We start from the raw sequence: 16,331 nt of genomic DNA, 5'->3' as shown, positions 1-16,331 counted from the left end.
AAGCGGCCGTCATTGGACGGCTGCGAGTAGGCGGTGCTGCGCGTGGCGTTTCATTGATATAGGCTACAGCTGGTGGCTTCAGATCCGCCACACAGAGTGGAAGGACTGAGAAAGTGACAAAGGCTTCATGTAGGGGTTTTTAAGAGGGGCACGAGAATTGTTTTATTCTTTTATTTTTGCAAAAAAAAAAGAGTGGCACACCAAAGACTCACAGGCAAAATGCTCTGCCACGTTACTCGTCCGGATTCGGTGGTGATGGAAGTGGAAGTTGACGCGAAGGCGAACGGTGAAGACTGTCTGAATAAGGTAGGCTGTGGTGGAATACACATCGCGTTATGTTATTGTGACAGCTTTTTTAATGGACACTGTCGTGGTCAGGCAGGACAGCCGTCCTCTGGTTGTCCTGTGAAACTTCAAAACATCTATTTTCCTCAACTTAAAAGACTTCGGTTATGTGTGACTCAAATATTCAGATAGAGGAACTGACCCCAGCCTGTGCTCGACGAGGAACACTTAAAGAAAATGTGTTTGCTGCTTGACTTGATATTCAATTTCTCAATGTAACTTAGAACAACCAAACTATCACACACACACATTACAGTACATACATAGGCTTTATTGTTGCGCGTCGTGATGGCGGAAACAAAATGTTCTGTTCCGCACAGGGGTAAATAAATAAATAAAATCCACATCTGTTTGTAAGAATGAAATCTTAACATGCAGTTTCAGAGTCTCAACATATGACCTAATACACATGCAGGAAAGTTGTTGTGAAGCTGCATGCTGTCCTCTCTGTACCTGCACGGCTCAGTCACAGCAGATGGCTGTCAGGGTTACTAGAGTTCATCCTGCTGCTGCTGCACGCGCTCAGCGCTCTCGCTCCAGTCAGAGCGAAACTTGAGCGTGCACTAAAAGTTGTTAAGATTCCCTCCAAAGTGAACATGCACAGTGTGATTTTCTTTTTTCCCTTTCATCAGTAGCCTCAAGTTGTTTTCTCCCCACGCACCCATAGAATGCAAAGCTATTTCACATGCGTGGCATATTCCCCCCCCAATTTGCTCGTGGGTATGATGAATGAGTTTCATCTCCAGCCCCTTTGGGTCTCCCTTGCAGACGTCCACCGGCAGTTATGTAAGAACCTCATGGCCGCCGCCGCTAAGAGGGCGTGGGATCGTGGGTTTGATGAGCCCCCTTTTCACCCCCGCGAGAGCCCCCTCCAAGTTCACTTCACCCTATCCTGAGGCTTTGGAATATTGATGTGGTTTTATCTGTGTGAAAGAAGCACTGGGGATAGAGGGGAAAATCCCAAAGAACAACGTGATAAAAGGACTTGCAAATCTTGTTGGAATTCTTGATTCTTCACACCGTCCACAGGGAGTCTGAAGCCAGTATGGATTGTCTTATTAAAGAACATTTTAGCCTCCTGTCACAGCTCAAATCTCAGCCCTCTCTTCACATTATACTGTCCTGCTAAGAGCAAAGAAAAAAATTATAGAAACCTGTGAAGCTTCCCCTGTCTAAATGATTTAGTATCCCCCAATTCTCTTCCCCACAAAGTTGGTTTAAAGATCCTCTTTTTTAATTTCTCCGTCCACTTTTGTGACCCATTTCTTTGATCTCTCCAGGTTTGCAGAAAGTTGGGCATAATTGAAGTGGACTACTTCGGGCTGCAGTTCACAGGCAGCAAAGGAGAGAACCTGTGGCTGAATCTGAGGAACCGCATCTGCCAGCAGATGGATAATGTGGCGCCCTGTAGACTGCGGCTGCGCGTCAAGTTCTTTGTGGAGCCTCATCTGATACTGCAGGAACAGACGAGGTATGTGAACCAACTCTGGCACCGTGTGGACTGTGTACAAATCACTTTTTGTTTGACACATTTGCAAATCAACTTATTTAAAAAAAAAAAAAAAAAAGTTTCAGAAATCTAATTTATTTATTCAATAAAATCTACTTTCAGAGCACATGCTGGGGAAAAAGCAATCCTTGCAGAGTTCATAATCTCATCACATTGTTTCTAATACAGTGAAATGCCCTGTAGTAACCTCTTCCTGGGTGCTCCAGGGGTTATTAGAGTTCATTCTGGCAGGAAATGTGATCTAGCAGCTCTGGGGCTGTGTGTGTTGATGTGCGCCTGCCCTCAGGGAGCCTCTGTGTGGCAGCCAGGACCTCTGTCACTGCCCCCATTCAACTTCAAATAACTTTTGTTGTGCTTTTTTTGTTTCAATTGTTTGTGGCCATTTTTGTCTGAACAAAAGGCACAGCCCCTCCAGCACACAATTCTGCAGATGCTGTTTGGAAATTGTTCAAACAGGCCAGTGTAGGTGTTTTTCATGGCTTTTGTTTTCTCTGGATTAAGTCATCATCATAAGTCACTGTCGCATCTGGGAAACAAATTTTAGTGATTTATTTTTTTTAATCACATGCACCTTTAAAAATGATGTTTTAGAAATGCCACAGCCAGCAAACATTTGCTATAGCAAATATTATATTAGGTGTTCCCCTTATTATCTCTCCTGTGCCAGATTGGAACAAAAAAAAAAAAACAGTACATAAGAACAAAGTAACAAGCCTTGATAAGTCTAGATCCCGGCTCAGTATTCCCCCAGCCCCAGTTTCATTTGAAGTTATAAATAGCAAGTGCATTCGCAGTCCTCGGAACCCGTCCAAAGAACTTGTTTCACATGCAGTGTCTGTTGTGATACCGAGGATGTTATATTCGCCCCAGGCGTTGCCATCGAGTGTTTTGATACCGCGGGGTTTAAAAGCACGGATGGCGGAGGATAAATTTGTTTGGTGTCTTTTTAAGCTCAGCCACCACGCTGCTCTTGCCCTCTCACACTCACACACAGCACGCCACTAGAGCTGTTCATTAAACTGACATGTATCTGCTTTGGCTCGTGTGGCATTCCAGTAAGCTCTCAGTTGCTCCCCAGTTCACCAACTGCTCACCCTTCAGCTGTTTCTCGCTCCCTCTCCCCTCCCGTCACTGTACTCGGTCAAATATAAAGATATCAACTTTGCTCTCTTGCCATATTTATATTTTATCCCTGTCAGATTCAAACTGTCACAGGGCACACTTCCCCTCAGTCTAGCTCACTCACCCTCCACCCCCCACTCACCCACAACCCCCACCCTGGCCCATATTTGGCAAACCCTTTTGAAGGGGGGAAAAAAAAGTGAAAGGCAGTAGGGGGGGTGAGCGTGGAGGACACTTGGCTGCCTGTGCTCTGACCTCCACCAGATTAGCAGGGGTTATCAACAGATGGCTGATGTCGGGTGGGGGTCATGGGGGTTGTGGAAAAAAGGTGAGATAAAGATGTGAGATGGCAGGCAGGGGTACGAGCGGTTGCTGCTAATAAATACTCACACATGGCGCACACACCAACACGCTGTCAAGTTATCTGTTAAATTATTATTTTTTTTAGCCCACCCTTCATGCCATCCATCTGCTCATATGATATAATTTAAGTGGCGGGGGAGCAAACACTGGCATCGGGTTTTAGAGATGAGATCAAGGTGTTGACACTACACAGCAGTGGCATTTTGTGGACCAACACACAGCGCGGGGAAGCTGCTAGGCTTCATTTACCTTCATTATACCTCCTATTATTCACTCTGTCATCTCTATGCCAATAAATTCCACTGAATATTCACTTTAAACCTCTAGGGGAAATGTCTGTACTTTCATTAGTTTGAGTAATTAGTGCTCTTATAAACCAGACTATCTGATTTCACTCATTTCTTGTGTTGTCACCTTTGACCTACTTACTGCCACAGCCAGCATTCAACTTGTTCTGCCTTGTAGGCACACCTCATCATGACAAACACAGAAAAACTCCCCGTGCAGCACATTTGTTACTCGCATGCCTACAGAAAACTTTTATCTGTGCCTCGCATGAAGTTTGCTTAGTTTACTGTCAAACGTTAGTCAGTAAACACGTTTAAGGACTCGACACACATGCTTCATAGACGCAAGCAGCATGTTTCAGCAGCACACGTACGTGAGCTAGACTGAATGTTCTCAGCAGCGTATGAACACAGCAATCAGAGCAGTACGGTACCACAACTCTCAGCTGAGCTGAGGGGTGGGCCTCTTTTTTTTTTTTTTTTTTTTTCCCCTACGCCCTTCTTATAGGCCCTTATTACATAACCAGTGCTGGACTGAACATGCAGAGCTGCTTATATAAGCTGCCGTGTACTCTGCTGCCAAAAAACAGCCTAGCAGGTCACTTGAGCGTTCATGCTCACGTGCAGATGAGCATTGAGGTGCTTTTGTGTTCTAATTCATTGTCTACTAGTGCTGGAAAATATAAGTATTTAAATCTTAGAGTCAATACTGGCTGCTCATAATACACTTGGCTGGTCTAATTTCTTCCACTCAGTAATGTGTTACCTGTATATCCTTTGGAAGGCGCAAAAGAGTGCAGGTCATGTCTATTTGTGCTGCAAGGCTTAATTGAGCTTGATTCTGTGGCAGATGTGTTCCCTTTCTTCTGAAACCATTTTTAAAATCTCATTCAGATTCTCTCTCTTTTTTTTTATTTTTTTTTTTTATATAAATACAGTATTTCTGAGCTCGCTTTGCAAATTAGATATGTTTTGCAAATATATAACATGTCTCTCAGCTACTGTTTGGGGCAGCTGGTGGTGCTGTGTTTATTTTTTTATTTCAAGCCAGTCAAACTCTGAACCAGTTCCCTAAAATACAGTTGCTTTGTAGAACATCTACATTGCATTCATTTGTTCATCAACTGGTCTGACGTAACTGGTTACTTAAAGGAAGTAGCACTTTTTATCGACAAAGCCTGAACAACAGCCTGTGTTATCTGCACCATTAAACACCACTTGCTAGGGGGTGTTTCTGATTTAAATATGTGAATGTTTCCCCTTCATTAGCCCTTGTATTTAACATTCTGATCAGGCAGAGATTGGTTACACACAGCTATTAGAGGTTCTGACTGTTAACCTGTTTACCCCTTTTGGTGTCAAGCCCATCTTTAACTTAAATCCAAACCAGAAGCCAAACTAATTAACTAATCTAGGAGTTAAATCTAAAAAACACTGTCTGTCTTTCTCTAATGCTGCACAGTGTTCAATACCTCCAGGCTAAAAATATGAATGGATGCCTTTTTTATTGTCACTATACGCATCTACAATTAGATTAAAAGCCAGCTCCAATAACAGTGCAATAGTGGAAAATATGAAACATAAAAATATACAATATAAATATAGGCAAGAAAATGGAAAAAAATATAGAACATAAACATAGGCAAAGAAAAAGGAGGTAAGGTGCACAGTCCTGAGGAGTATGTACATTTGCACATTGAAATATTTAATAAATATTTAACTCAACTTTGAGGACTCTGTCCTGTGAGAGCAATGACAGTAATAGAGCAGTGTTCTTTCATTCTTATATAATCTCAAGCAGTGCAAAGACTCACTGGTCAGGGAATCGGAACCCAAATCTGTAAAAGTGAAAGTGTCGCCTGCCTCTGTTAGTCTTGTGACAGAAATATCGATTTTCCAAGGTGTTCCCCTGCCTTTCCCCCAGTGCATGGTGGGATAAGTTCCAACCGCATGTAGAGTTTGTTGAACCTATCAAATAAAAGATTTTACCAAAAGAACACAACTTTGCATGGCTGTACCATCATTTACAAAAATCTTTAACAAGTCGCAGCACGCTACAGTTCCCGTGCAGCCAGAGCAGAACTCCATCTCTCCTCATGTTTATTTTTACAACCTCAGTCAGTTCCTACGAAAACGAAGATCATCATCTCTCAGACAAAATTGCCACACTGCCTCTTCAGCTGATTGTTCTGCAGAAACAGTTTGAGGTAATTTATTCAGGTCACACACCAGTTATCATTTCTAGTTTTCTGTGGCAGGCTCCAGAAATGATCAAGCCAAAGATCACACGAGACGCCTGTGGGTCTTCAAATGTTCCCAAGGTTTTTATCAGCATGCTCCAGCGTCTTTGATTAGACCTTTTTACTTTCCCTGTGAGTTTCTTCCCTCCTCAGATTGTTGTGCACTCGAGTAACCTAGCCCTGCTTTGTCTTGTTTGAAGTCAAAACATTAGCCCTTGTCCAAGAATGACAGTCGAGTTGTTATATTTCTTTGGCGCCTGAACTTAGGATGGATGCTGGGCTGTAATCGCTGTTTTACCAGTCAGTACAGAGCACCGGCCTGTAACCCAAGGCATTTAGCATACAAACAGCTTCTTTGTTTTATTGCTGTATAACGTGTGTGTGTGTGTGTGTGTGTGTGTCTTGAAATGATTATTTTGCAACCCTCTGGTAAATTAGACGATTAAAGCTACAATAAGCGTTTGTGTCTGACTTTCCATGCAGCCTACACCTCGGGAGAAGATGCTCAGCAGAGTTTACTACAGTTCATTGACAGATAGTAACCTCTGAGCACACAGCTACTGCCAGTGTGTTATTTGACTAGCTCACAAACCGCATTGTTGAGAGCCCGAGCGATGAGGTCTGAAACTCCACTGGTGATTGGCTGGATGAGGTGCAGTCTCTAGGCAGAGGTGTTGGGTTTCATTTTGGTGGGGACGTTTTGTTCTTCTGTGCAGCGCTGACATTCTGCCGGCCGAGGTAATAGACACTGGAGTTGGGGCAGAAAACATTAAAATGAGACAATGGTTTTATGGGTGGGTGGAACGGACTAGAGAATTTGGTTGACTTGGTGATGAGTTAGTAGAAAAAGTCTTTGTGGTTCTTTCTTTTTTTCCCCTCCCTCCTGCACCAGAGTCATAAAACACTCCAAATAGTTCAACATTAAGTTTAAAGTGCACGTGCTGCATTTTGGGGTATTTCAGTGTTTTTAAATTTGAACAGTTCAAGAAATCCGCTTAGTTATCTTAGCTCTGTACCCACTGACCTATTTTCTGATCTTCTTTAAGGGTTCAGGCCTGCTTTAATTTGATTATTCCAGCAAGGCAATCAAGTCTTCACACATTCCTGCAGCACCTTACATGACCCCTCCTAACTTCACAGCCACTGTTTTGAAGCGTGTTTCTCCTGTGCTGTTTTATTTGCAGGGGAATTATGAGTGTAAATGAGTAAGCCTCTTAAAGACTGATTGTGTTTATCTCTATGAAGGACAAAACAGCGATGAGGTTGTATGCGATCTAAGAAGGTAAAAGTGGGGCAAGAGACTTTAGTCTCTGCGTCAACTTCCTGGCATTCAGCCTGTGTCAAAAGAACAAGGCAATGCCGTGCTGCATGCTTCACGGATGACATGTATGCAAATGTGTCTGAATGTGTGTTGTTCCCTGAAATGGTGAATCAGACTGATGAATCCAGAGGAAACCAGTACGACGGATTTCAGAATTTTGTCTGGCACCGTAGTGATTAAAACTCATCTACTCAGCATGTTTGGTTGAGCACGGGGGTCACACATCCATTCTGTTGTCTCTCGTTACCTTGGTTACACCCTGCTTAAACTTTATCAGCCTGAGAGAATGACATCCTCTTTAAGGCCTGTCCCCACATATCCAGTCCCGTCACATCAGTGTGTCTTTTAAATCTTGTGGATTTATGGACTGTTGTCTCTCCCATGCCCTGAGTTTAGGATGGACCTTGACATGTGCTGAGGCAGCACCACAGCAGCTGAGAAGACTGATCCCAGGACAGCTGTCTGAGAAGGCCAAAGGGAAAAAATGTACGACTGAAACCGTTGATAGAAAAGCCAGGCTGTGTTTAGGGTAATCTGTACAAAACTTCTGCTGTTGTTTATCATAACCAGTGAGTTCTCATGGCCATTTTTTTTTTTTTAAAGTTATGTTTATGGTATTTGTCTGAGCATATATCTGCTAGATGTGCTCTCAGTGAACTGTAGTTACCTGTTCTGCTGTTTGGCTCTTGGATTCTTCAAAATGATAATTGGAATGTTTTGGCCTAAACTCAGGAAAGCACGCACACCTGTTTACACATGTGCAGCCACAACACTTGAAAGCAGAAGTGTTGCTCAGCGGCCAAAAAGTTGTAGAACGTTGTTACAGTGCAGCTTTCATTTCTTTGTTTGTTTTCTTCCACATTTTAATGTCAGTTTTCTATGTATGCTTTTCGACCTGCTGAACTGGTGTTCATCTTTATTTAGATTTATTCGTATTCTTATTTGTTACGTACCAAAGTGAACTCAACCTGATTCTGATGAGACCAAACCAACAGGCCTAGGCATGTCCTGAAGGAAGCTTTTATCACATGAAATGCCTTGCTCACTGACACAGTGACTGACATTAACCCCTCGCTAATCCCCACCTGAACTAGAGTAACCTCCGCGGCGTGTCCTATAGTAACCCTTTGTCAGCACCCTGAAGTAAAAGTCTGCTCTATTGTTTCACGTCGGGCAGGTAGCTCACTAGCAGCGCTCCGTCACATGACGCCTGCTGGGCCTGACACAATAGAGCGCAGTGTTTTTGTGCGTGTGTGTTGGAGGGAATGGGATGTTTAACACCATATCAAAGCACTGTTTGTTATGCCTGAGGCTAGTCAGCTCCGGGGGCTCCGTTGTTATGGTCTGGCTTTATCAGGGGCGGAGTAGGCCGATATTTTTTTTCTTATGTTTGTGTGCCTCACAGCTGCTTTTTCGCTACTGTTGTTGCTCCTTTAGAAGCACCATGAACATGTGCTGGGCGAGGTGTGTCTGTGTTATTGCACAGCAGAGCATTTGCAATACGCACGTTTGCATATTGTGCCACCAGTCGCACAGCCGCTCCCACAACAGTCTGTTTTCCAGTCCCACAAGATTACAGAGGAAACATCACCTCCAGCTCGGTCCCTCGTCCTTTGTGGCTCCCCCAGACAGCTCAGCAAGATGCGTTTCTCCCTAAACAAAACACAGTGCATTCATATAAAGCTAATAAAGGGACGATGAGTGCCATCCACTCAAAACATCCCTTTAAATCTCAAATGCCCTCAAGTCATAGTTTGACCTGATTTACACAATGTCTCTCTTTGCATCATGCTTCAAAGGGGACTGTAACCCGAGGGAGATTTATTTTATTTTTTTAAACTCAATAACAGTTTCAGGACTCTGCTTTTAGTCATCCGCATCAGGAGGCCAAAACATTCCGGTTTAAACTTGAATTGCTTTACTGTTCAAACTCTTGTCAGCACAGGATGCTAAAGTCATACTTTCATTTCAGGTGTACAGTTGTGGTGACATACTGTAGGCCTGCAGAGCAAACAGTGTGCGATTAGGAGGGTTACATTAGGTCATTGCGGCAGTGTTCATGCATGTGGCGGAAATAAGGTATGAAGTTTTGTTTAATGCGGGGAGAAATGTGTCCTGACGCTGAAGTCAGCCGGGTCCCAGCTAGTCAACAACAATCGCAAGCAGAAAGCAGTCCAACCTGTTTGTCGGACAGAAGCAGGTGACTGCAAGCAGGCTGCCGTGTGTGTGTGTACAATCTTCTTAAGGTTACCGTGCCATAGGTCATCTCAAGGAAGGATCTACTGAGGTTACTTTAGTTCAGCAGCCTTCAGGCTGAAAGGATAATGTTGGTCAGGGTGTTTCTCTCTCTGACATCTCGTCTCCTGTTGCTACAATGGAAGAATTCCTCACATCTTCTGCTCAAAACAATGGAAAGGACCAGCCGCGGTTTCTGTTTAGAATAATATAGCTGTTTTCCTTGGCCGCACCAGAATTCCGTGTTCTCATTTAATCATGCAGCCTAAACAATAACAGTTTATGACCGCTATTAATCTTTGACTTATCAAAGATTAACAGTCACTACATAAACGCACCTCGTTTTCATCAAGAACACCCTTGTGTCAGCCAAAACGTCATTAGTGGTAACTTGGTTTGTCTTTTTAAAAAGACATTTTATGAGTTTGGCAGTTATTGAACCACAGAGACACAGACAGGACGCCGGCCATTGTAACTCATTTTAAGTCCCATTATTGTGTTCCTGACTCAGATTTATTGCTTAACGGCACGCAGTGGTGGTCAAACATTGGAGCAGCAGATACAGTATAAACACTGTTGCCCTCTGTCCAAGTACTTCCTCTACATGAGAAAACTTCCGTTCAGTCTGGTGTCCGTATTCCACCTCAACTTCCACTTTTAAAGCCTGGAGTGAGTTCACACTTAATGGAAGTGCCAATAGTGTGTTTTTGAGGAAGAGACTGAGAAAGGGAAAGTGAGTCATTGTGAGTTGCACTTAACAAATGTGACAGTTGCTTTTTTTTCCTTTCTGCTATACACACAAACGCACACAGACACCTGCCGCCTGTGATGAAACTCTATCCCTGTAACGACCACCTGCTCTGGGCTGCATTCCCCAGACTCCTCAGTGCTTGCACATGAAAGTCAGCTGAAAGATGAAAGTGGGCACTGTCCTCTTTCTGGAAAGATGTAAAGTTAGTCTTGCTGTGATTATTCAGTAAACCCTTGTGTACCATCTCACATTGCCAATCTAAAGATTTCTCATTTAACCACGGTTTTTGCTGTCTTCCTGTCCAACAGACACGTCTTCTTCACGCATGTGAAGGAGGACCTCCATAACGGTCACCTACGCATGGCCTCGGAGCAGGCAGAGGAGCTGAGTGCGCTCCTGGCACAGGCCGAGTTTGGCGACTACAATCAAAACACAGCCCAGTACTGGTACTCCGAGCTGTGTGGAGAGGAGCCCAGCACCGCCACCATCGACAGGTACAACACCAGCAAAATGAAAACACTTTAACCGAGACTCACTTCATTGTTCTGCTGGCCCAGTATGTTTTTGTTCTCGCTTTTACTGTAATAAAAACTCCTACCCTGACCCGAAACCACCACTAATGATGCTGGGGTTTAGTTAGAGTTTACACAAGACATCTGGAATTTGAACAATCATGTTAATAACCCGTGTACATACAGTATAAATTAACAAGCTCTGGCCAATCATTAAAACCTGTTTACTTTTTCTGTGTCAGCGCCACTGAAGCTCTACTCCCTCACTGCCACCCCACGAAGACATGATGAAAAGTAAATAATAGGTCCTGGCAATGAGTCAATGATATTATATAATGTTGCAGTTGATGTTCAAGTAAATTAATTTTAAATCTTAAACAAATAAAGGCTTCACTGAGTTGCACTGATAGTGCCGTCTTTTATATTCTATTCATAAACTGAAGTGTTTTTTCAGTAACTTTATCCATCTGAGGCGAAAGACTTAAGAGTGCATACAGCCTACAGCGAGTGTGTACAGTTACACACACAAACACAGGTCAGCCAAACAGAACACTTAACACAAGACTACTGTACATCTCAGTAAACAAGAAGAGGGTGAAATAAATTTCACACTTTAAGTTTTTGTCCTGTGCAAATGCCACACTAAACCTCCCACAGCGACGTCTGTCCCACCTGCAGCTGCACCGTGCAGCCTTTGGCATGCCCACTGGAACCATTTGTTGTGCACGTGGCACAGTTAGGCATTTTCTACCAGTCTGTAGAAATAAACAACTTGACAGGCAGCAGAGCTGGGTGCTTCTTTTAGCCTAAGCATTGATCTTTAGAAGTAAAGTTGTCAGAAAAGACAGAGTCTAAATAACGCACGCTCACGTTGCAGTTATCCTGCTGATATAATAAACCCGCCACAGTGGGTGTTTATCTGTATGATAAAGTTTGTGAGAAAATGTCACTTCCAATCTGATCTTCAGAACTATATAAACTTAAAAATGGTCTTTTCTTTTCCCAACTTTGTCTCTCCTGCAGCATTATATCGAGACACAAGGCTCTGGAAGGTTCAAGCCAGGGTTCAGTGGAGTATCAGGCCCTGCAGCTGGTCTCCTCTCTCGAGCATTATGGAGTGGAGTGGCACTGGGTTCGTGATGCAAATGGCCAACGGCTGGCCATAGGAGTCGGCCCAGAGGGTATCGCTGTTTGCAAGGAGGACTTCAGCTTAGTCAACAGGTATGCTCTAGATATCTGCAGATAGCTCTATATATATTCTTATAGTGATGCGATGGTATGTTTAAGTATTCAGAATCTAACAGTTTGTTCTCTTTGTCTCATCTTAGAGTAAGCTATCCAGTCATCCAGATTGCCACGCAGTCGGGAAAAACAGTGTACCTGACAGTTACCAAGGATACAAATGACAGCGTGGTGCTTCTGTTCAAGCTCATCAGTAACCGGGCAGCCAGCGGCCTGTACCGGGCCATTACAGAGACCCACGCCTTCTACAGGTGAGATCCAGAAACATACAGCATTTAATCCCAGATCAATAACTAACTAACACACACACACACACTGCGGCTAGATAGCTGTGCCGTTTGAATTGAATAGATGTGGAAGTCAACGCTGCCTTAAATTCTTCTCAGACGGCAGCTCACCTCACGTGGTGAGCCGAGATAACAATTCAAATTCATGTTAAACTCAGCTGCTTGTTTCTGCATGCATGTCTGTCTACAGTCTTTGCTACAGATGTTAGTCACTCACAAATCTGACCTGCTTTGGAGCCGTCTTATTCACTGTACACAGCACGTTTTCATGAAATAGAAGGTTATTGTTCACCGTCCTTCAATAAAGACTAGTAGATTATTAAACCTGACCTAAAACATGTCCTGTAAAGAGTTGTTCTGCTCTGCTTGGCATACAGTGCTTACTGCACTCTCACACATTTGTACACATTGACTAAATGTGCCCCTGTTCCCTTTTTAACCCCTTATTATTATGGCAAGGTGGCACACATGGCCACATAAAACACGTCCTTGACCTGAATGAGTGTGTGTGTGTGTGTGGAAACATAGATTTACAGGACAGTCTTCAGTGTGTTAAAAATTGTATTTTTCCTTCCCATACACTGTGTGTGCCTGCAATGAGCAGGGACAATTCAAATGGCTGAGCTATGAAATTGTCCTCTGTCAGTCACAATAGTACAAAGGTACAAAAGACAGTGCTGTCCTTTTTGTTTCAGGGATGAGTTTTAGCTCCGAGTCTGCAGATTTTTATTTTTTTGTGGGCATGTCTTCATTCCAGTTGCTGAGAAACAAGTGTACAGTGTTTATCTCACCAAGTGGTGAATGTGGCGTCAGAGCGGGAAGAACATTGTGTGGCTAAAATAAACTGTGGGGAAGAAGAGGCAGCTGTCTGACTGCAGGTCATTTTGGAACTGGTTTATTGGGTCAAATGCTCTGATTTTGCTGCCATTAGTAATCATGTTTTATCTTTTCATTTTTAGGTGTGACACCGTTACTAATGCAGTGATGATGCAGTACAGCAGAGACTTTAAGGGCCACCTGGCTTCACTTTTCCTCAACGAAAACATCAACCTGGGCAAGAAGTACGTCTTCGACATCCGCCGCACCTCCAAGGAAGTTTACGACCACGCCCGCCGCGCTCTCTACAACTCGGGCGTCGTGGACCTGGTGTCGCGCTCTGGCAGCGGCGAGCGCTCTTCTCCGTCGCGCTCCCCAAGCCGGGACGAGCAACAGGACGAGGGGCTGGACTGTGGCAGCTGCCAGCAGAGCCGAGCCCTGCAGGAGCGGCTGCAGAAGCTCCGAGAGGCTCTGCTGTGCATGCTGTGCTGCGAGGAGGAGATAGACGCCGCGTTCTGCCCCTGCGGCCACATGGTGTGCTGCCAGACCTGTGCAAATCAGCTCGAGGTGAGACTTTTTTTTCTGGAACAGCCGTAGTTGGTGAGGGCTTTTCTTTAGTCATATATTCTGAAACATGACAGAGCTGCTGGCATTAGCTATACTGCAAATGCTGATGTGAACACTACCTTTTTTAGAAGCAGTACTTTAAAAAAAAATTAATTGGACAACAAGGCAACGGTTTCTTTATTTTCAGCCCGTAAGTTTCCAGTTGTGCTTAAAGCTCTTTAATTACACTTTAGCTCCAACTTCTGATCATTTTTATGGTCCTTTAAACAACATCCAAAGCTTTGCTCACACTCTGCTGACCTGAATGCCCCCCCACTCCCAGTTAATCAGCTAAAGTGTGTGTGTGTGTGGATTATAGCAGCCAGCCAAGTCTTACTTCCATTAACTCAGCTAAGAAACGTGGCCCAGCTAATAGGCGAGTAAATGAGTCAGTAGAAACAAAGACGACTGCTCTCAGACTGATTGTGGAAGCTGTTTTCACAGTTACATTGGTTCATGATTCAACTTGGGCTGACCCTTACTGTCAGATATTAGTTCACACCCTGCAGTTTTAACACAACTCAAGTCAAGATGGCTTCGGTGGTGCTAGCAGTACTCATCTCTTCAGAGAGCACTCTTGATTGTGGTTGCAGACACCTCTTGGTTTCACGAGTTTAATACAAGAGCTGAACCACTTCAGTCGGCTCGTAGCTCACCACTTCCAGCTTCCTTCGACAGGAAGTGTGCGAACTCCCCTCTTTAGCCGACGGCATCTGCACACGAGCTGTTAGAAAATAAACTCTGTGCTTAATTACTTCTTCTTTCTTCTCCCTCAGCTGTGTCCTGTGTGTCGGTCAGAGGTGGAGCATGTGCAGCACATCTACCTGCCCACCTGCACCAGCCTGCTTAACCTGACGCTGACAGACAACCACCAGCACCGGAGCAGCAGCATCCCTGCACCCATCCACAGAGAGATGGCTTCCCCTCACAGCTGCTCTGCCACAGAGTACGAACACAAGATCTACCACACATAAAGACAACTCCACTGAACCCCACAAACTCCACTATGAACACTTTGAAGCTGTACCAGCCAGATTAAGGTCTCACAAAGAAGGAACATTTCTCGTCCGACTGTTTCCTGCCTGGACTACCATAAACTACCAAACGTATACGAGCATAATCAAAGATCGACACACTTCACTCGTGTCTGTGTTTTTATTGTTCTTTCATGTCTCTTCCGACTGTCAGTCTGTTCGCTCTGTTCTAAGTATTGTTGCTGGTTTGTGTGTTCTGTGTGTGTGTTTTAAATATCATACTCCTCTACCACAACATGATTTTAGATCAGGCTCTTATTGTCCTTTTTAAATTATTGCATCAGTTGACCTGATACAGAAAAGCAACATTGGTTTGTTTTTGAGCTAGGCTTTGAATTTTTGTTTGTTTTTTTCATATCAGGCTCCTAGCCCCAAAACCATATGATGGACGTGCGTGTTTTAGACTAGCTGAACACTGTACATAATGGTTGAGTCTTTTTTTTTTTTTTTTTAAATGCTTCCTGACATTTTAAAGTTCATCTGTTTGATTTGAGAACAGGATTTTATGGTGTAACAGAGTGAATTGCATTTTTATATTTTATTTTATTTGTTTTTTTTTCCATGTTCCATGTTTTTCATGCCAATTAGGGGGTATTTAGAGGCTATGCAGCACTGCTCTGGGTATAGTACTGCATATTAATAAGGCCACCACAGCTCTGTTATTGTGACCTGTGGGTTAAATTTTAGTCCACCGGGCTGTGGATGTAAAATGCAGTAGGCCATCTTGCTGACACTCCCACAACCTCCTCCACCTCGTAACAGGCCTTGTTGATTTACTGCCACTCGTCCAAAACAACAAGCCTGATTTCCTAGACTGCTGCACCTTTACATTTTTATCTCCATGCCAACAGAAAGTTAGAAATCAAGCAAACAGAATGTTCTTCTACTAGACAAAGAACCACAAGGATATTTATATATCTGAAGAAAAAGGAATTTGTCCAGCAGCTGCTGCTTCCTCTGAAGACCTCCTCTCTAGATCTCTTCTCTGGGGTGTACTAGTGAGTTCCTTTTGATATTTTTAAAGGGTACTGGGAGATCTGTCTGTGCAATACTTGCTTGCTTTTGAAAAGCTTTTCAATTTCAAGTTTTATTTAATTTCAAAGACTATTTAAAAAAACAAAAAAAAAACCTACATTGTCACTTTACCAAGAAAGTTTTCCACATCTGTAGGGAGTCTGGCCTTAATGTAGCAGCAACACCACCGAGTTTATGATAAACTTTCCACAGACTTATTTAATAAGAAAAGGAAAACTTATTTCTTTAATGCTGACTCGCTTAAGCTCAGTCACTGCAGGGGAAGGACTTTATTTTTCACATGATACAAGTAGCGATTTGTTTCTGTTTTCTGAAGCAAAAGCCACTGTGCTCTGTAAAATAACTCTTAGAATGAAATCATTTTTATATATTCTGTTTTTAACAAAAGTATTAATAAAGTTGTTTTTTTAAAACAAACACTGGATTTGTGAGACATTTATCACATTTTTGTATGTTATCTGAAAGCACTTACACTTGACACCCTTTTTAGAAGACCGCAGTAAAACCAAAAAAGTTGATTAAAGGAAAAGGAATTTTCTTACTTTCCTTAAATTATTGAACATGTTGACCTCTCTAAGACTCTTCAGTTGAACTGCATATAAATCATGTCCACTAAGGCCTTGAC

At 43.3% G+C, this 16,331-nt stretch overlaps 1 protein-coding gene across 1 annotated transcript; it reads left to right on the top strand.

The window, feature by feature from the left end:
• The first annotated feature begins 78 nt into the window (after nucleotides 1–78).
• On the top strand, nucleotides 79–16,112 carry mylipa (myosin regulatory light chain interacting protein a). Its single transcript, XM_010734993.3, has 7 exons — nucleotides 79–306; nucleotides 1,626–1,816; nucleotides 10,483–10,668; nucleotides 11,710–11,907; nucleotides 12,015–12,179; nucleotides 13,175–13,598; nucleotides 14,414–16,112. Exons 1-7 carry the CDS (start codon nucleotides 220–222, stop codon nucleotides 14,609–14,611), a joined length of 1,449 nt encoding a protein of 482 aa, XP_010733295.1. The 5' UTR covers nucleotides 79–219; the 3' UTR covers nucleotides 14,612–16,112.
• Nucleotides 16,113–16,331: the final 219 nt, after the last annotated feature.

Source organism: Larimichthys crocea, chromosome XIII (genome assembly GCF_000972845.2).
Source record: "Larimichthys crocea isolate SSNF chromosome XIII, L_crocea_2.0, whole genome shotgun sequence".
In the NCBI taxonomy this organism is placed as follows: Eukaryota; Metazoa; Chordata; class Actinopteri; family Sciaenidae; genus Larimichthys; species Larimichthys crocea.
Note: the sequence above shows the minus strand (reverse complement) of the source record. Positions and strands in the feature narration are given on the sequence as shown.

Coding starts and splice junctions, on each gene's coding strand:
- mylipa (XM_010734993.3), top strand. CDS start 220: ATGCTCTGCCACGTTACTCGTCCGGATTCGGTGGTGATGGAAGTGGAA. Junction 10,669..11,709: donor AGCACCGCCACCATCGACAG/GTACAACACCAG, acceptor TCTCTCCTGCAG/CATTATATCGAGACACAAGG. Junction 11,908..12,014: donor GACTTCAGCTTAGTCAACAG/GTATGCTCTAGA, acceptor GTCTCATCTTAG/AGTAAGCTATCCAGTCATCC.